Source organism: Bos indicus, chromosome X (genome assembly GCF_029378745.1).
Source record: "Bos indicus isolate NIAB-ARS_2022 breed Sahiwal x Tharparkar chromosome X, NIAB-ARS_B.indTharparkar_mat_pri_1.0, whole genome shotgun sequence".
In the NCBI taxonomy this organism is placed as follows: domain Eukaryota; kingdom Metazoa; phylum Chordata; class Mammalia; order Artiodactyla; family Bovidae; genus Bos; species Bos indicus.
The window spans coordinates 71,496,972-71,518,885 of NC_091789.1; the positions used below are offsets into that span (position 1 = coordinate 71,496,972).

At 35.2% G+C, this 21,914-nt stretch overlaps 1 protein-coding gene and 1 non-coding gene across 3 annotated transcripts in view; one reads left to right on the forward strand and one right to left on the reverse strand.

Annotated features, from left to right (window-relative positions):
• Positions 1-21,914, reverse strand: part of DACH2 (dachshund family transcription factor 2) — an 873,940-nt gene that overhangs the window by 510,579 nt on the left and 341,447 nt on the right. For both annotated transcript variants that reach the window (XM_070785446.1, XM_070785445.1), the window contains one exon: positions 9,232-9,344. In XM_070785446.1, coding sequence (XP_070641547.1) covers positions 9,232-9,344 — 113 coding nt within the window. The remainder of the gene's footprint in view (positions 1-9,231; positions 9,345-21,914) is intronic.
• On the forward strand, positions 2,147-2,253 carry LOC139181847 (U6 spliceosomal RNA). The gene has a single exon (XR_011565575.1). It is a non-coding gene; the product is annotated as a U6 spliceosomal RNA (small nuclear RNA).

The following is a 21,914-nucleotide window of genomic DNA, read 5'->3' on the forward strand; positions in this document are numbered from 1 at the left end:
TTTACCACTTATCCTTCTCAAACTATTCCAAAACATTGTTGAGGCAGGAATGCTTAAAATCTCATTCTATGAGACCAGCATTACAGTGATACCAAAATCTAACAAAGATATCACACAAAAAAGGAAATTACAGGCCGATACCACTCATGAACATAGATGCAAATATCTTCAACAAAATACTAGCAAACCAAATTCAACAAAACAGCAAGAGGATCACATACTCTGCTCAAGTGGGATTTATCCCAGGGATACAAGGATGGGTCAATATCTGCAAATCACTCAATAACATACACTATATTAACAAACTGAAAAATAAAAATCATATAATCATCTCAATCGATGAAGAAAAAGCTTTTGACACAATTCAACATCCAAATAACAAGGTCCTATTGTATAGTGCAAGGAACTATATTCAATATTCTATGATTAATCATAATGGAAAATAATATGAAAAGGAATGTGTGATATATATGTATGTATAACAAAATCACTTTTATAAACAGTAGAAACACACAAAACATTGTAAAACCACTACATTTCAATAAAATAATTTTTAAAAAATTCAACATCCATTTATGATAAGAATTATACAGAGTGAGTATAGAGGAAACAATTTGACATAATAAAAGCCTTATATGACAAGCTCACAGCTTGTCAACTGTGTCAACATCATACTCCACTGTGAAAAGCTGAAAATATTTCCTCTAAAATCAGGAACAAGACAAGGATGCCAACTCTCACCACTTTTATTCAACATAGTATTGGAAGTCCTAGCCAGAGCAACCAGAAAAAAAAAATAGAAGGAATACAAATTGAAAAGGAAGAAATAAAATTGTCATCATTACTATGCATACAGCATGATACTATACATACATAGAAAATCCTAAAGACCATAAAGGCATGATATTATACACAGAAAATCCTAAAGACAACAGAATAGCACTGGAATTCATCAAAGATTTAGTAAATTTGCAGGATATAAAATTAATATATATAATTATGTTGCCTTTTTAGACACTGAAAATGAACTCTCAGAAAGAGAAATTAAGAAAACAATCCCATTTACAATCACTTCAAAAAGAATAAAATTCTACGGAATAAATCTAAAAAGGAAAAGACCTGTTTACTGAAAACTATAAGACACTGATAAAACTGAAGATCACACACACACACACACACACACACACACACACACACACACACGAGGTAAGATATACCATGTTCATGGACTGGAAGAATTAATATTGTTAAAATGACGATACTACCCAAGACAATCTACAGATTCAATGCAATCTCTATAAAAATACCAATGGCATTTTCATAGAAGTAGAAAAAATAATTCTACAACTTGAATTAGAACACAAATTCTAAAATTTGTGTAGAAGCACAAATGACCCCAAAGAGCTAAAACAATATGAGGAAAAAGTAAAAATCTAGAGATATTCACACTCCTGATTTCAAACTATACTATGATACTGTAGGGTAATCTAAACTGTAGGGTACTGGCACAAATACAGCCACATAGATCAATGTACAGAATAGTGAGCCCAGATATAAGCTCACACACTTATGATCAATTAATCTAACAGAGACAGTATGAATATACAATGGGGAAAAGACAACCTCTTCAATAAATACTGTTTTGAAACTGAACAGTTAACTTGCAAAATAAACTGGATTACTATCTCAAACCATGCATAAAAGTAAAGTCATAATGGATTGACATCTTAAGTGTAGGACCTGAAACCATAAAATTCATAGAAGAAAACATAGGCAATAAGATCTTGACCCTGGGTTTAATAATACTTTTCTGGATATGTCTTTTTGGGCAAAGGAAATAAAAGTAAAAATAAACACATGGGAGTACATCAAAGCAAAAATCTTTTGGACAGTGAAGGGAACTATCAACAAATCATAAAGGCCACCTACTGAGTGGGAGAACATATTTTCAAAGGATATATCTGATAAGGAGTTAATATCCACACACACAAAAAAAACTGCATACAATTCCACATCAAAAGAGCAAACAATCCAATTAAATCTGTGTAGACATTTTTCCAAAAGAAGACTTACACATTGCCAATAGGCATGTGAAAAGATGCTCAACATCACTAATGATGACTAATCAAATCAAAACCAAAATTAAGTGCTCGCTTCGGCAGCACATATACTAAAATTTGAATAATACAGAGAAGATTAGCATGGCCCCTGCCAAAGGATGACACATAAATTCGTGAAACATTCCATATTTTTACAATATTGTAAAGTAATTATCCTCCAATTAAAATAAATTTAATTAAAAAAAAAACACAATGAAGTATCAGCTCACAGCTCTCAGGATGGCTATTTCGAAAAAGGCAACAAATAACAAGCATTGGCAAAGATGTGGAGAAAGTAAACCCCCGTGCACTGTTGGTGGGAATTAATTGGAAAAAATATGACATTTCCTCAAAAAATTAAAAATAGAACTACCATAAGATCCAGTAATTCCACTCCTGGATATTTATCCAAACAAAACAAAAGCACTAATTTGAATATATATTTACACACCTATGCTCATTGCAGCATTATTTACAATAGCGAAGATATGGAAGCAACCTAAGTTCCTATCAATAGATGAAAGATTAATGAAGAAATGTTATACATATAAAATAGAATACTACTCAGCCATAGAAAAGAATAAAAACCTGCCATTGGGACAACATGGATGGACCTTGAAAATTGTTCTTTTTAAAACTTAAAGTTTAGCTACATACATACACATAGACAGGCTTCCTCAATGGTTCAGTGGTAAAGAATCCACCTGCTAATGCAGGAGACATGGGTTCAATCCCTGGGTTGGGAAGATCCCCTGGAGAAGGAAATGGCAACCCACTCCAGTATTCTTGCATGGAGCATTCCATGAAGAGAGGAACCCAGCAGGCTACAGTCCATGGGGTTGCAAAAAGAGTTGGACAGGACTTAGCGACTAACCAACAACAACAATACACATTGACACACCTTAAAGATGTGAGAGTGGTTTATAAAGCACTATACGTTTTTATCATCATCATCATCATCATCATCACCATAATCCTGCAAGGTTTGCTTAAATTCCAAGTTTTCCCCTCCACCTACATTGGAAATAAGCAATGGGTTTTCCTCTATAAGTCTTCAAGGCAGTACAAAAATTGGTAGGAGTCTAAAAAGGTGGGTGGGAACACTTTTTAGGTTAGGATATTTATACAGAGGGAAAAAAGCATTGAAAGATATTAAATAAAAATATTTGGAAACCCACATTTAGCTAAAATAATGGATGGAGTTCCTGTTATTAAACTGATAAAATTAACCTTTTTGGTTAGTAGAGAAACAGTAAGTGTATGTAATCTAAACTAACTATTAGAAAATATTAGTCATTCAGCTCTGGCTCCATTCAGGCCAATGATTCTTCCTGGGCACATGAGAAATAGAGATAATTGCTACTACCATTTTTGACATAAAAGCAATCTCCATTTGTGTGACATGAAGAATGCTTTACAATATTAATCATTGAAAAAGTCAAAAATAGTCACAGGAAAAAAATGTTTTAAGTCAACCATTAAAAAGGTTGGTTTGTTTCTTTCTAGATAGATTTCTCCTGTGTTACACTCACAGAAGAAAGGCTTAGGACCACTCTGTCCTACTTATGACCACTTCTTAGCAATCAAACTGAGTAATTATACAAAACATGTCTTGTAAAGGGAAGCTGATTCCAATCATGCTATCAGGCTAATTGACATTATATCATGTCATAAAATTGACATATCACTATGAAGATTTGGCAGGATTCTACTTATAGCTCTGCCAATCCTGAGTTGATTTTTGAAGCTACTATTACTGGATTGGATATTCATAGGCTCAGTTTCCCAGGAACATAGATGGCAGCTGAAATTCCTAAAAATATTTTACCACAACAGAACTCAAAGAAAAAAGAAAACAGCTGAAGAATCTTCTACCTTTTAAGAAATGAACACTATAGAAATTTTATTTGAAGCACTTTATTACTTCCTTGTAAGGTGTCAGTTTACATCTCTCTCAGGCCAAATTCCACATCTGTCTGTCTGAACCAGTTCATAAGCCAAGGAAAAGGGAGTAGTCATCTTTTGTAAAGTTCAAAGACACATATGACAAATCCATCCTTTGAGTATGATTCAGGGATATTAGCACTTTTGCAGTTTTGCTGAGAAAGATGGGGATAAAAGTCCTTCGTTTTCCCCTCTATAACACAAAACATTTTTTAAAAAAATACTAGATAATAGGATTATTATATATTAATGACCTAACAAGGAATTAAGATTGTTTCTATTGTACAGATTATACAATACATGGCAAAAACAATACAATATTGTAAAATTTAAAAAAAATTAAAAAATAAAAAAAAAGAAATAGAGACAGAGACATGAGATGAGAATATCAGCAGTGCAATATATGAAGGCAAAATACAATTAAATTTCATCATTTTGTAATTACTCAGTAAAAGGTTGGATGGAATTTGAGAAAACTCTGACTCACAAAATAAATTTTAATGTGTTCTAATATTTTTTCATATTGTTTGGTGCAGAATGGATGTTCAAGAAACATTATATGTTAAATGAAAACCATAAATTCATATATATATTTATCTAAAGATAGATATTAATCAATAGATAGATATTAATAGATCCTATATCTCTGGGTCTATAGTTACATAGATAGTCTCTAAATGAATATCAGACAACATTGTCAAGAATACTTCCTAAGGATCCTATCTCAGTGAAAAAAGTATTATCATCAGTAATTAGTAAGTTGATTATTTTGTATAGAAATAAATTATTTGAACTAATTGTTAGATACCTAAGTACATTTAAATTTCCCAAGTATTTTAGTATGGAATATGGAATGCAGACAGTATTCAGTTGTGTCCGACTCCTTGTGACCTCATGGACTGTAGCCCACCAGGCTCCTCTGTCCATGGAATTTTCCAGGCAAGAATACTGGAGCACATTGCTATTTTCCTACTCCAGGGGATCTTCTTGACCCAGGAATAGAGCCCGCATTTCTTATGTCTCCTGCATTGGCATGCGGATCCTTTATCACTGGAGTTACCCAGAGAGCCAAGTATTTTAATAACTCAATACCAATATATACACAGACATTTTTATTTATACTTTTAACTGGCTAAATAAGATACATTTGATATCATAGACTTTAGCATAGTGACCCTGAATTATCTCAAAATTTTAATTAGTGGGGTTGAATGAATTGGTTTCTATTATATAGGGGAAATATGACCAAGAAGAAAATAAACACATTTGAAATGAAAATAAAACAAATCAAAAAGGAATAAAGTCATATAAAATAGAAATTTTAAAAATTACCTATATGCTAAGCAGATAAAAACAACATGGCATACCTGACATTATTCAATATTATTCTGCATTGTTAAGAATTTACATGTCAAGCTATGTGAATAGAGAACTCTTCTTTAACCATTTCTAAACCTTTTCACTTGCATGTTTTTGCTTGCAACTGTTGGTGGGGATTTAAAAGCAAAATAATATACAAAAAATCACTATATTTAAAAAGGAACATTGTGATCATTGCATTTTATTACCCTTAGACCCCATTTTCAAATTACAAATGCAAATAAACAATATAAACAAATGGAAAACAAGTTTCATTTACTTAGGCAAATTCAGCAGGATTCAAAGTAGGCTCACCAGACATATGACCTTGAAACAGAAGGTAGCAGCACACTCACCAACAATTATTCAGTTTTATGTAAAATTATACACAGTTGTAAAATATTATCTCTTTCTTTACATAAAATGTTGAGACTTAAGACCTGAAACTTTATTGGAAATAATTTTAATAATCATTTGAGAAAAAAGATAATTCTCAACCCATAACACACCATATTAATATCAATTGAATTCTTCTAAATTATATTTAAATAAATTAATGAAAATTAAGCTGGCAATGAATAGTAAGTATAATATCAAATATGAAACTTGCTGATAGCTAAATTGAGAATTGATTTTATCTCAATTATCTTTGCTAATGGAGGGGTGAAATGGTGTATCTAATGCAAAATAATGTATAATCCCAGAATTATCTCTACTTGGTTCACAGAGCCTTTTTTATTCTTATATGTCTATAGTTGAGTAGGATAGCCTTAGGCATGTAAAATAAATTAATGTATTCTAAGAAAATAAATTACTACAGAGCTGTGCAGACTCCTTTTCCTCCCCCTATTAAATGATTTTCTGTCTGCCATTTAGACATAAGTATTCATGCCTTTTCCTACTCAATCCCTTATCTATCTCTATCATCTCTTTCTAGGTACAAGCAAAGGGTTTTGAATTGAGGAGTCTTTTTTTTCCCCCAATGTTTCTCACTGTGGTAAATTCAAGTTGTAGGAAGGAAGGCCAAGGTTTTAACCCAAGGAAGGAGCCTCCATTATCTTGGAGGAGCTGAAGCATACATGCCAAGTAAATTAGGAGCAGATGAATACCTCAACCTGGATTTTAACATGTACTATAAGACATCATGATGAGGAGGGAAAAGTATTGGCCCTGGACTTTAAAAGACCTGAGTTTGAAACCCAGTTCTGTTACTCAATTGCTTTGTAATCTTAAGCAATTAATGTAAATACACTGAGCCATGTATTATTTACTTGAAAAATGAAGACAATATTCATAAACCTACTGTGAAGATTAAATGAAGTACATATAAAACACCCATGTCTGGTGCATAATAGAAACTTAATATATATTACAGGTTTTCCTCAACAGATAAGGTACCAAAGTTTACTTGAGTACATTAGCTTCAAGGCAATTATAAAATCCTTTCTCTTCTTTTATCTACATAGGACACATCTTTGATCAGGACATAGATCTGATTATATGGTAATGATTTTAGGCTCTGTCAATGTGTTTTAAAAAGCAGAGATATTACTTTGCACAAAGATCCATTAGTCATAGTTATGGTTTTTCCAATAGTCACGTATGGATGGGAAAGTTGGACTATAAAGAAAGCTGAGCACTGAAGAATTGATGCTTTTAAATTGTGGTGTTGGAAGACTCTTGAGAGTCCCTTGGACCGCAAGGAGATCAAACCAATCAATCCTAAAGGAAATCAGTCCTGAATATTCATTGGAAGGAATGATGCTGAAGCTGAAACTCCAATACTTTAGCCACCTGATGCAAAGAACTGACTCATTGGAAAAGACCCTGGTGCTGGGCAAGATTCAAGGTAGGAGGAGAAGGGGACAACAGAGGATGAGATGGTTGGATGGCATCACCGACTCAATGGACATGAGTTTGAGTAAATTCTGGGAGTTGGTGATGGACAGGGAAGCCTGGCATGCTTCAGTCCATGGAGTCACAAAGAGTCAGACATGACTGAGTGACTGAAGTAAACTGAACTGAATGTGTTTTAAATCAAGAAATAGATTATCATTTATTGAGCATCCATGACAATATATTTCAGGGGATAATATGTTATCCCTTCTATATTCATTTATATGTGAAGGGCTGCTTTCTTCTTGTATCAGAATTTGTTTATAAATATTTAAAGTCTAAAAAATTATCATCTAATCCCCAAAGACTCTTCCTAAATTTTCTATTTTAGCTAATGACATTATCATCCAACTGATAACATGAATCATCCTAGACTTCATCTTCTCACTCTCTATTTTGATCAAGTATCAACCGTGATTAATTCTAATTATGAAGCAACTCTGAATCTCTTTTTTACTCTATTGAATTTTCCTTAGTTCAGGTCCTCGGTATTTCTCCCTTCATTGCTACTTTCCTTCAACAGCAATTGTTTTTAGAGCATTTACTCATTTACTTATCAGTGGTCCTTTAACCTATAAGAGCTGTTTTTTTTTTTTTTTTTTTTAATCTGAACAAAATCCTACATGAAATAGAACATGTAAAATTCTGAGACAGAAGTGGGAAACCTAGAAGTACTTCTGCAATTCTGTGTAAGCCAGTAAGGAAAGTGCTTGAAAGACACTTTGGAAAACTACTGCCAGGGACAATCCTAAACTGCTGAACATGATAGGTTCACAAACTTTTTTTCCCCCCACTTTAACTGTATTGTCTGTAAGTCTCTCATTTTAAATCTCTCCTTTGGTCTCTGCCACTTAATTGCTATTGCCCCTAGGATACTAGGCTTTTTCTCATCATTGTACATCTACATTCTACATTCAGAAGATGTTTTCCCTCCTATTATCCATCTGCTAAACATTCAGCCTATAAGGCATAGCTCAAATCTCTGTGAGCATTACCCAACTTAACAAATTGTTTTAGTTGCTACCATTCTGTGATATTATAGCACCTTATATATACTTGTATTGTAGTCTCTATCATACTTCAATGAAATTATTAGTTTACATGAACTTATGTGACAAGGACTGCTATTCATATAATTTTGCATCACCTAGGACCTAATACCCAAAACACAGTAGGTGTTTGTTTGTTTGTTTGTTTAATTTTTTGTATCATTGAAGGTATAAAGATAATATTATCATTAAATACATTTTCTTTCATATAGTAGCTTTAATGATTTTCAAAGCTTCAGTTACAGAAATAGCAAGCAAGTTTAAGTGTTTTGTGTGCTTTTCTTTTTTTAGAAAACAAAAAATGTTCAGTGCTAATTTGTAAGACTGGTATTTTTAGGGAAGTAGTGTTTACCACAGTGTTTGATGAAAAACAGTGAATCATTTAAGACAATGACTATTTCCACTTTCTTGTCTAATTGTAATGTGTTACCAGGGATGATACATATTATTTTTACATTTTATCCTAGAATATTAACATAGAAAAGATGTCCAGAACTTTTAAAAACAAAAAGAATATTATTGAGACATATCAATAAGCAGGTACAGTACATCCCGTCAGAGGTTTTGAGAAAATACTAGTTTGGCCAGTGACACCCTCCCCCAATCTCTGCCCTCAACATACAAAAACACACATACATACACACAATAAGGCCATGAAAGATATTTCCTACAAGGAAGTGACAATTAATTTTTAAGTCATGTCCATTTGATTTGCATCATTGGAGTAACAAAACTGTTTTCATGAATATTCAAAAATCCAATAATGTAACCTCTAGTAGAGCTTGAAAAACTCTGAAGGACAAGGCAGTTAGTTCAATATTAGTTTATTTCAAATGTTGGGCAATATGAAGAGACAAGGCTGATCATTGGATGGATTTTATTACCTGTTGGGGTGATAAGTCCTGGTGATAAAAGTCCTGGGATTGAATGGGGCAGAAGGCGAGCACTGTCTTGCAACACTCCCAAAGAACGCTTAGGAGGCCTGCCAGGCCTTGAACTGTTGGAGAAAAAGACAAAGATCAGGTTAAAATACACTCTTTGGAAATGCCATCACTTGCTACATTCACCTAAACCTTGTTTAATTGTCAAAAATGATAGAATTTTATATTAAAGACTATTTTCATTTATTACTAAAAGATCAATACTTTTCTTTCTACTAAGCTTCCCAACATACTTATGGTTGTATGTGTGCTCAGTTCTGTCAAGACTCTCTGCAACCTCATGGACTGTAGCCCTCCAGGCTTCTCTGTCCATGGGATTTCCCAGGCAAGAATATTGGAGTGGGTTGCCATTTCCAATGCCAGGGAACCTTCTCAACCCAGGGATCAAACCCGCATTTCTTGTGTCTCCTGCACTGGCAGGCAGATTCTTTACAATATAGTTAAGGCAAGCTTTAAAACCATAAGAGATTAATTTCTAGCTTAGATCTATTTAGACACCAGCACTTTGCATTGCAGCTTACCTGTTGTGAGAAACCCAAAGTTACCTTCTGCTCTTAAAGCTACACTTCATCCCTGGTATTAATACATGCAACTGAGATACGGACTCACAGAATTAAGATGGTACAGAATGTGAAGTGATTAACTCTCTGCTCAGCATGCCAGAGGTGAGGGGTAGAAAGCTGAAATGTAGAATAAGACCTGATGTTTATTAACATTTCCACAGCTTCCACAGCCCACAAGGAATAAAGATCCCCTATCCTCAGTAGGTTTTTTTCCTACCTAGTATTTAAACCAAGCTGTATAACTGGCAGTGTACTCACTTGGAATGACTTTAGTATGGAAACCTACCACCTTTGTAATTGGTGTATTTTTTCACAGATTGCTTGGTATTTTTAAGGGAGTTGACGTTAAACTTAAAACACTAACCTATTATATTTGCATTCTTTACCCCGGTGTGAGTAGTTCAGGAATTGCAGTTATAAATGCTAATCCATAAAATATTGAAATAGAAAGTCAGTATCAGGCTTCCATCTTGTACTCTAACACAGTCAGTGTACGCAATACATTATTTGAAAGCTGTCACTACAATAAGGAGACTTATAAGTCATTGAACATTAGGACTAAGTTATTCTCAAGTCATGAAATATATTTCAAATATTTTCAACATTTTTAATGCTGCCTAAAATATTGCTGCTGTTTCTTGGTAGAAATGTAGTTTATAAATCTGAATAATAGGGATTTTCATAAAATACTGTAAAATACTACATTAAATAACCCAAGCCACAAAAATTTATAAGGTTCTGATAGAGAACATTTCCAAAAAATGACTTTTGTTCACAAAGAAATTTAAGTTAAATCTCACTCTATCAACTTTGCAGTAATAAAGTGCTCCATCAATGTAAGACAAACTGCTTTTAAATGAAGACAACTTTTAACAACCTTGACCTTACACAGAGGCACTATTACTCAGTTCATTTTTCACTTACCATGCTGATGCTATTTCTTTTTATTATACATCAATATTGTATATCAATCTAGTATGAAATATTCATTTTTCTCATTTAATGTTTCAATTTTGTAAACTGAATCTCTTCTTCTTTCTACTCAAGTTTGGGTCATGATTTATTTTATTTAATTCAGTGTTGTTATTCTGTTTGTCCTTGCCCTGTTTATGGCTTCCTAACTCTTCCTAATACTGATAAGAAAGATATCCTATTTACTTTAAATGTCCTAAAGGATTTCAAGATCACTAAACAATATTAGTCAGGTTATATCCAGTCATTAGAAGAAGGCATGTTATTTTGTTGAGTAATCTTCAAGTCTGTACTTTCTTTTTTTTTTTTTTTTTTAAATTGGAATATAGTTTCTTTAGTTTCAACTGAACAGCAAAGTGAATCATCTCTACATATACACATCTCTACATACACCCTCTTTTTTGGATTTCCTTCCCATTTAGATCACCACAGAGCATTGAATAAAGTTTCCTGTGCTATTAAGTAGGTTCTCATTAGTTATCTGTTTTATACATAGTAGCGTATATATGTCAATCCCACTCTCCCAACTCATCCCACCCCGCCTTTCCTCCATTGGTATCCATGCATTTATTCTCTACATCTGTGTCTTTATATCTGCTTTTACAAATAGGTTCATCATTTTAAGGACACTCTACTCCTATATAGTCAGTCATTTTCTTCTGTTATAATATTTACTGTCTTTCAGGGAAATCCTTTATAACGTTTCAGTCTTATGTTAATAGTCACAGGGGAGACAACATCAGATCTGGCTATAGAGTCTCACACCACGTTTTACTGTGTTGGAAGGAAAATTTCAAAATTGTTTGCCTAGTTAAGCAATTAACTACAGAGAAGTCTATACTTTCTAAGTGCTTCTCTAGGTCTTTCTATTTATCAGAATTCAAGCCTACTAACTTTATTAAAGCCCACCTGATAACTCTTTGTACTCACCCAGCATAAAAGTTTCAGTGCTGTCTTTATGCTTACAATCACTGAGCTTTATGCTTTCTTTCTGATGCTCTCTCTATGTCTCGGAGCCAGTTGTTGACAGTATATTTTGGAATCTATGAGATTTAAACAGTTCTTTTCCAAATTTCTTGGTCAGTCTCATGATTTGATGTAGCAATGACCTCATCGCTTATTCAAACATCCAATAAACAAACATCCACTAAGTGCCCATTCAGTTTGTGTCCGGCATCGAAACTAGCTATCAGGGTTACAGAGGTTAAAATGTAAGCTTGACAATGGCAATGGTTTTTGGTCTATTTGTTCAGTGATATATTGTGAGAAACTAGAATATAGTTTCTTCTGCTTTTGAAGAGCTTAAGGTACAGTGATAGAGATGTGTATTTGACCTGCTACTTAAAATTTATGATTAATTCTTTAGTGAGTATGATTGTGTGATGAATACTTCCAAACTTGATTAAACTTATCAGTGAACAAAATCATATCCAGATTCCTTTGTTTATATTAGTGGAAAGAAGACTTGTGCCCCCAGAGTAAATTAATTAGAATCAAGATTGTGAAGACGCTTTATAATCAATAGCATTCTAAAAGATAGATTTATTCTAACTTTTAGAACAAATAATCCTCAGTAGTAAAATATCCCTAGCACTAAAGTTCCTGCACTACTTTTCAAAGAACACAAGCCTTACAACATGAGAAAAGACTATGGAGGACACTGTAGAAAGTTGGAAAAGATTATTCTTGATAGATGATCTTGCCATACTTATCTTTAAGAGCTTTATTAGCATCAGGCAGATGTTTACATATAAATCAAGAAAAAATAAACATGTGGTGGTTTAACCAGAAAATTGTTATTCAGATGACAAATAGGTTGAAAGGTCCAGCACCTTGTTTCTGCTAAAATATTAATTGGATTACTAATTTCTGTAATGATTTATTTCAAAGGGCACAAATAACCATGTAATTACTCTTTAACTGAATGATAATTGCTTGTTGGCAATTATTTGTTTTCAGTTTAATTACAAGGTTATTTGTACTCTGTAAAATAAAACAGGCCTTTTTTAAAGTTTCCACCCAAATGACTCAGTGGCTATGTCACCCAAGAACACTATTAACAAAAGTTTATGGACCTTGGCCAACAATCCCCCAAAGAGCAAAGCTCCTATTAAACAGCTCAGCTAAATCTTTGAGAGCATCATTTTTCTAAAATCAACATTTATAGGTGGTTTGGAGGGAAATTATACCAAAGAACCATGGTTTTCTCTGGGTTCAGTTCATTCTGTAACACAATTTATCCTGTTATGTATTTTACCATTCATTCTGTAAACTTCTTCAGGAGAAATGAAATAGTAACGAAGCTTCCTGAGATTAAAGAATAAACCAAATTGAAATATGTATCAAGAGTATTTCATTTTTCTGCAGTTAAAGTGGATTACAAACTCTGTAGAGTTGACAGGTCCCTAAGAAAGAAATTCCATAGGTCTTCTGGTGTCAACAGTCTGTAAGATATCCATTCCAAGTTGTAGTAACATAACTGATACTTTGCTCATTAAGATTATTAAATTTCACTTGAAGCTGTTTTCATTTTGTATGATCAGCTATTTGTATATGAATCAAGGACTAAGAATTTAGAAAGGTAATTTTATTTCAAAGAAAAAATCTTGTTAATGAATTAATTAGTGATTTCATGAGCCTTCAATATATTTAATATAAACCATATAGTTAGCACATGATTTAGCAAGGAGTCACAAGATCATATCATCCTCTTCAATGAAAGTTTGGCTTACTACTCTTTAAAGAAACACTCATAACATTTTGGGACAAACTGAGAAAATTGCTGAAGTTATAGTGGCAGTTAAGTGTGGTATTAGCAGCAACTTGTAAAGATTGCTACAGTTGGATTCCCAAAGTGGGAGTTGTCAGCCATGACCTGGGATTCACTTTTCAGAGCCATCACTGATATTTAAAATCCCCTTGTATAGTCCTAAATGTGTCTTTTTTTTTTCCAACTATGTTAGAAGCCAAGAAAGCCAAGGATGACATTAGCTTTGAAGGTGTTGTTTACCTGACTGTAAAGTGCTTTTTTTCAATATGCTTATTAAATTAAATAAGAATCTTTCTTTCAGAACAATAGGACTTTTAACTGCATCATGGATTAATAATAATCTATAAGGTCTCACGTTTACTACAACATTTCAAGGATGCCAACAGTAGTTAAACTCTACCTGACCTTTCAGTGTTGATGAGGAGAAACAAACTCTGATCTCACAGCAACCTAAATCCATCTTCTTTCAGTGTTGGCAAACTGATCACTTGTCTAACTATTGCATTGGATTGTATTCCCAACCAGATCAAAGGCAGCAGCTACCAATTCAGCACCCGGGAAAAAGCTATACATGAAAAATCGGTGGTTAACATTAATCATATATGAAACTGTTCAAGTTGATAACTGGAAACTGGTCACTATGGCAACTCTCATAAAATGGTGCTTATGTTAAACTGTGCATCAATCAGCTCTTGGTTTATGGGAATTTAAAGTGTGGCTCATCAAGTCTCCAGAAGATTTCAACACACACACAAAAAATACTAGAGTCAAGATCATATATATTCCATTACCATTTACTCCTTTTTTCATTTCTTATAAGCATAACCAAAACTTAAATTTGAATATATTAAAAGCATCAATACCATCATTCCATTAGAGTTAGTAAAGTTTAGGAAATTTTCTTTAACATAAGGGTGTTCATGGGACGAGGGAAAATACCCCTTGCTAGGGTCACATATTATATCAAGGATCATATAAAATAATTCATATTTAGCATTAATCTTATGATTGTGTGTATGCTCAGTCATGTCTGACTCTTTGTGACCCCAAGGACTACAGCCCATCAAGCTCCTCTCTCCAAGGAATTTTCCAGGCAAGAATACTGAAGTGTGTTGCCATTTTCCGTCCAGGGGAACTTCCTGAGCCAATCATTTTAAATAGGGATGTTTAATTCATTTGCTAATGCTAAATTTCTATTTTTCCTTCAATAAAAATAGAAATCTTATGTGACAGACAATTTTGGGGTTGACTACTCACTTGATTGTATAAATGTGAAGCTATTTTTGTACTTCATTTGCTTGATCTGCTCCCTATTTAAATTAAATGTGCTCTAGGCCTGCTGTTAACACTTTTAAACACATTTACTTTTTGTCATAAACTGACTAAATTCTAATACATGTCTTAGTGTAAATAACAAAGACTGTAAAACAGAAATGCTGGTATATGATGAATTCTTAGCAGCTTCTTTCCTTTCTGATTAACAGAACATTGATAACACTGATAGTCTCACTGAATCTTAGTAAATTTTAGAGTAAACTAAATTAAATATTCCCCCTTCTAAAGTGTATCTTTTCACAGTCTGACACAATTTTGTTTGGTTTTAAGTTTATTTTTAATTGGAGAATGATTGCTTTACAATGATGTGTTGATTTCTGCCATGTATCAACATGAATCAGCCATAGGTATACATATGTCTCCCTCCCTCCAGAACCTCCCTCCCATGTCCCACACCATCCCACTTCTCTAGATTGTCACATGGCACCCATTGAGCTTCCTGCATCATACAGCAAATTCCCACTGGCTATGTGTTTTACAAATGGTAATGTATGTTTCTATGCTACCTTTCTATTCATCCCACCCTCTCCTTCTGCCGCTGTGTCCACAAGTCTGTTCTCTATGTCTGCGTCTCTATTACTGCCCTACAAATAGTTCATCAGTACCATTTTTCTGTATTCCATATGTATTTGTTAATATACAATATTTGTTTTTTTCATTTTCTGACATTTCACTCTAGAAAAGGCTCTAGGTTCATCCACCTCACTAGAACTGACTTGAATTCATTCTTTTTGTTGCTGAGAAATATTCTATTGTATATATGTACTATAACTCCTTCATCCCCTCATCTGTCAATGGAAATCTAGGTTGCTTCCATGTCCTAGCTATTGTAAAGAGTGCTGAAATGAACAATGGGGTACATGTGTCTTTTTCAATTATGGTTCCTCAGAGTATATGCCCAGTAGTGAGATTGCTGGGTCATATGCAAATTTTAGTCCTACTTTTTAAAGAAATTTCCATACTGTTCTCCATAGTGGCTGTTTCAATTTACATTACCATCACAGTGCAACAAGGTTTCCTTTTCTCCATATCCTTTCCAGCATTTATTGTTTGTAGATTTTCTGATGATGGCCATTCTAATCAGTGTGGGGTGGTACATCATTCTAGTTTTGATTTGCATATGCAGAGTACATCATGAGAAACGCCGGACTGGAAGAAGCACAAGCTGGAATCAAGATTGCCAGGAGAAATATCAATAACCTCAGATACGCAAATGACACCACCCTTATGGCAGAAAGCGAAGAGGAACTAAAAAGCCTCTTGATGAAAGTGAAAGTGGAGAGGGAAAAAGTTGGCTTAAAGCTCAACATTCAGAAAACGAAGATCATGGCATCTGGTCCCATCACTTCATGGGAAATAGATGGGGAAACAGTGGAAACAGTGTCAGACTTTATTTTTTGGGGCTCCAAAATCACTGTAGATGGTGACTGCAGCCATGAAATTAAAAGACGCTTACTCCTTGGAAGGAAAGTTATGACCAATCTAGACAGCATATTGAAAAGCAGAGACATTACTTTGACAACAAAGGTCCGTCTAGTCAAGGCTATGGTTTTTCCTGTGGTAATGTATGGATGTGAGAGTTGGAGTATGAAGAAGGCTGAGCACTGAAGAATTGATGCTTTTGAAGTGTGGTGTTGGAGAAGACTCTTGCGAGTCCCCTGGACTGCAAGGAGATCCAGCCAGTCCATTCTGAAGGAGATCAGCCCTGGGATTTCTTTGGAAGGAATGATACTAAAGCTGAAACTCCAGTACTTTGGCCACCACATGCGAAGAGTTGACTCATTGGAAAAGACTCTGATGCTGGGAGGGATTGGGGGCAGGAGGAGAAGGGAACGACAGAGGATGAGATGGCTGGATGGCATCACTGACTCGATGGACGTGAGTCTCACTGAACTCCGGGAGTTGGTGATGGACAGGGAGGCCTGGCGTGCTGCAATTCATGGGGTCGCAAAGAGTTGGACACGACTGAGCGACTGAACTGAATTGAACTGAATAATGAACAATGTTGAATATTTCTTCATATGTTTATTAGCCATCTGTATGTCTTCTTTCAGAGAAGGCAATGTCAACCCATTCCAGTACTCTTGCCTGGCAAATCCCATGGATGGAGGAGCCTGGTAGGCTACAGTCCATGGGGTTGTGGAGAGTCAGACACGACTGAGCAACTTCACTTTCACTTTTCACTTTCCTGCACTGAAGGAAATGGCAACCCACTCCAGTACGCGTTGGGAGAAATATCTATTTAGGTCTTCTGTCCATTTTTTGATTGGGTTGTTTGTTTTTCTAATATTGAGGTCCATGTGCTGTTTATATATTTTGGAGATTAATCCTTTGTCAGTTGCTTCACTTACAATTAATTTTTCCCTATTCTGAGTGTTGTCTTTTCATCTTATTTTTGGTTTCCTTTGCTGTTCAAAAGCTTTTAAATTTAATTAGGTCCCATTTATTTATTTTTGTTTTTATTTCCATTACTCTAGGAGGTGGGTCATAGAGGATCTTGCTATGATTTATGTCAAATAATGATGTGCCTATGTTTTCCTCCAAGAATTTTATAGTCTCTGGCCTTACATTTAGGTTTTTAATCCATTTTGAGTTTACTTTTGTATATGGTGTTAGGAAGTGTTCTAATTTCATTCTTTTACATGTAGCAGTTTGCAGATGATATGATACTATATAGAGAAAGTACTAAAGATACTAACAAAAAAAATACTAGAGCTAATCACTGAATATAGTAAAGTTGCAGGATACAAAATCAATACACAGAAATCACTTGCATTCCTATACACTAAAAATGAAAAATCAGAAACAGAAATTAAGGAATCAATCCCATTCACCTTTGCAACAAAAAGAATAAAATACCCAGGAATAAATCTACCTAAGGAGACAAAAGAGCTGTATATATAAAACTATAAGACACTAATGTAAGAAGCAAAGATGACATAAACAGATGGAGAGATATATCATGTTCTTTAATTGGAAGAATCAACATTGTGAAAATGACTATATTACCCAAACCAAAATACAGATTCAGTGCAGCTCTTATCAAATTACCAATGGCATTTTCCACAGAACTAGAATAAAAAAAAAAAAAAAATCCACAATTCATATGGAAACACAAAATACCCTGAATAGCCAAAGCAATCTTAAGAAAGAATGGAGCTAAAGGAACCACTCTTCCTGACTTCAGGCTATACTACAAAGCTATAGTCATGAGACAGTATGGTGGTGGTGGTGTTCAGTTGCCCAGTCATGTCTGAGTCTTTGCAACCCTGTGGACTGCAGCATGCAGGTCTCCTTGTCCCTCACCCCCCCACCCCGCAGTTTATCCAAGTTCATTTTCATTGCACTGATGATGCCATCCAGACATGCCAACCTCTGACATCCTCTTCTCCTGCCCTTAATCTTTCTCAGTATCAGGAGTTTTTCCAATGAGTCATCTGTTCTCATCAGAAAACTAAAATATTGGAGCTTCAGCTTCAGCATCAGTCCTTCCAGTGAATATTCAAGGTTGATCTCCAATAAGATTGAGTAGTTTGACTTCCTTGCTGCCCAAGGGACTTTCAGAAGTTTTCTCCAGCACAAAAACAGAAATATAGACCAATGGAATAAGAAAGAAAGCCCATAGATAAACCCACACACCTATGGACACTTTATCTTTGACAAAGGAGGCAAGAATATACAATGGAGAAAAGACAGTCTCTTCAATAAATGGTGCTGGAAAAGCTAGAGAGCATTGTATTAAAAAAATTAAATTAGTACACTTCCTAACACAATTTAATATAGGCTTTCTTGAACTCAAAGAATATGTCACTGTTCAAAAGTCTGATGAAGAGAATGGTAAGTTAATACTCACATTTGGATACATTCCACTGGCAGCACAAATTCAGAATTTGCCTCCTCAAATCCCACTCCCTTGTTTTATCAATAACATAAGCATGCTTTTGGTTGCCAGAATTATAAAGTTGAGGGTAATTTTGATTCTCCCTCCACTTCTCCCTTCATTTTCAGTCTCCTATATTTTTATTCCATTGTAATATGTGTTGCAAATTTCCATCTCTATCCATTCCTGTTTTTAACACCCTACTTCAGGCCCTTATCACTTCATGCCCAGGTTATGTTCAACAGGTTCTCAGCTCCAATCTATTCTACATAAACTGTACTCTGAATATTGGTGAAACATCCCTTTCATCATGTCATCTTTTGCTCTTCAATACTTCCTGATTGCAAAGAAAATAAAATCTAAATACTGTAGTCTCTCAATCTGCCCCAATATACATTTATTCCTTTTTATTGAAGTACTTATTAAATGAATGTTTTACTCCAGCTAGCTGGATGAGTAGATTCACTATGTGCTAAGTATAGTACTTGATCTTAGAATCCTTCCATTAGGAAACATCTTCAAAGTATTAGGATTCCTGGGGACAAATTTTATTAAGCTCCACTGTCCTGGGAAGATTTCATTATAATCTGCTGCAAATACTGCTGTTTTTCTGAAAGACTACTGTCTTTTACTTTGTGTCATCATACAGGCTATCTTTAATGATGATCACAATGGGAACATTAGCACCAGCATTAAGTGTGTGTGTTCAGTTCTGCTCAGTGCAGTCGCTCAGTCATGTCCGAATCTTTGTGACCCCATGAATTGCAGCAAGCCAGGCCTCCATGTCCATCCCCAACTCCCGGAGTTCACACAGACTCATGTCCATTGAGTCGGTGATGCCATCCAGCCATCTCATCCTCTGTCGTCCCCTTCTCCTCCTGCCCCCAATCCCTCCCAGCATCAGAGTCTTTCCCAATGAGTGAACTCTTTGCATGAGGTAGCCAAAGTACTGGAGTTTCAGGTTTAGCATCATTCCTTCCAAAGAAATCCAAAGTCTTATCTCCTTCAGAATTGACTGGTTGGATCTCCTTGCAGTCCAAAGGACTTTCAAGACTCTTCTCCAACGCCACAGTTCAAAAGCATCAATTCTTCAGTGCTCAGCTTTCTTCACAGTTCAACTCTCACATCCATACCTGACCACTGGAAAAACCATAGCCTTGGCTAGACAGACCTTTGTTGGCAAAGTAATGTCTCTGCTTTTCAATATGATATCTAGGTTGGTCATAACTTTTCTTCCAAGGAGTAAGTGTCTTTTAATTTCATGGCTGTAGTCACAATCTGCAGTGATTTTGGAGCCCAGAAAAATAAAGTCTGACACTGTTTCCACTGTTTCCCCATCTATTTCCCATAAAGTGATGGGACCAGATGCCATGGTCTTCGTTTTCTGAATGTTGAGCTTTAAGCCAACTTTTTCACTCTCCTCTTTCACTTTCATCAAGAGGCTTTTTAGTTCCTCTTCACTTTCTGCCATAAGGGTGGTGTCATCTGCATATCTCAGGTTAATGATATTTCTCCCAGCAATCTTGATTCCAGCTTGTGCTTCTTCAAGCCCAGCGTTTCTCATGATGTACTCTGCATATAAGTTAAATAAGCAGGGAGACAATATACAACCTTGATGTACTCCTTTTCCTATTTGGAACCAGTCTGTTGTTCCATGTCCAGTTCTAACTGTTGCTTCCTGACCTGCATATAGGTGTCTCAAGAGGCAGGTCAGGTGGTCTGGTATTCCTATCTCTTGAAGAATTTTCCACAGTTTATTGTGATCCACACAGTCAAAGGCTTTGGCATAGTCAATAAAGCAGACATAGATGTTTTTTTCTGAAACTCTCTTGCTTTTTCCATGATCCAGCGGATGTTGGCAATTTGATCTTTGGTTCCTCTGCCACTTCTAAAACCAGCTTGAACATCTGGAAGTTCACAGTTCACGTATTGCTGAAGCCTGGCTTGGAGAATTTTGAGCATTACTTTACTAGTGTGTGAGATGAGTGCAATTGTGTGGTAGTTTGAGCATTCTTTGGCATTGCCTTTCTTTGGGATTGGGATGAAAACTGACCTTTTCCAGTCCTGTGGCCACTGCTGAGTTTTCCAAATTTGCTGGCATATTGAGTGCAGCACTTTCACAGCATCATCTTTCAGGATTTGAAATAGCTCAACTGGAATTCCATCACCTCCAGGAGTTTTATTTGTAGTGATGCTTTCTAAGGCCCACTTGACTTCACATTCCAGGATGTCTAGCTCTAGGTCAGTGATCACACCATCGTGATTATTTGGATCGTGAAGATCTTTTTTGTACAGTTCTTCTGTGTATTCTTGCCACCTCTTCTTAATATCTTCTGCTTCTGTTAGTCCATACCATTTCTGTCCTTTATCGAGCCCATCTTTGCATGAAATGTTCCCTTGGTATCTCTAATTTTCTTGAAGAGATCTCTAGTCTTTCCCATTCTGTTGTTTTCCTCTATTTCTTTGCATTTCTTTGATTGCTGAAGAAGGCTTTCTTATCTCTTCTTGCTATTCTTTGGAACTTTGCATTCTGATGCTTATATATTTCCTTTTCTCCTTTGCTTTTTGCTTTTCTTCTTTTCACAGCTATTTGTAAGGTCTCCCCAGACAGCCATTTTGCTTTTTTGCGTTTCTTTTCCATGGGGATGGTCTTGATCCCTGTCTCCTGTACAATGTCATGAACCTCAGTCCATAGTTCATCAGGCACTCTATCTATCAGATCTAGTCCCTTAAGTCTATTTCTCACTTCCACTGTATAATCATAAGGGATTTGATTTAGGTCATAACTGAATGGTCTAGTGGTTTTCCCCACTTTCTTCAATTTAAGTCTGAATTTGGCAATAATGAGCTCATGATCTGAGCCACAGTCAGCTCCTGGTCTTGTTTTTGTTGACTGTATAGAGCTTCTCCATCTTCGGCTGCAAATAATATAATAAATCTGATTTCGGTGTTGACCATCTGGTGATGTCCATGTGTAGAGTCTTCTCTTGTGTTGTTCGAAGAGGGTGTTTGCTATGACCAGTGCGTTCTCTTGGCAAAACTCTATTAGCCTTTGCCCTCCTTCATTCCATATTCCAAGGCCAAATTTGCCTGTTACTCCAGGTGT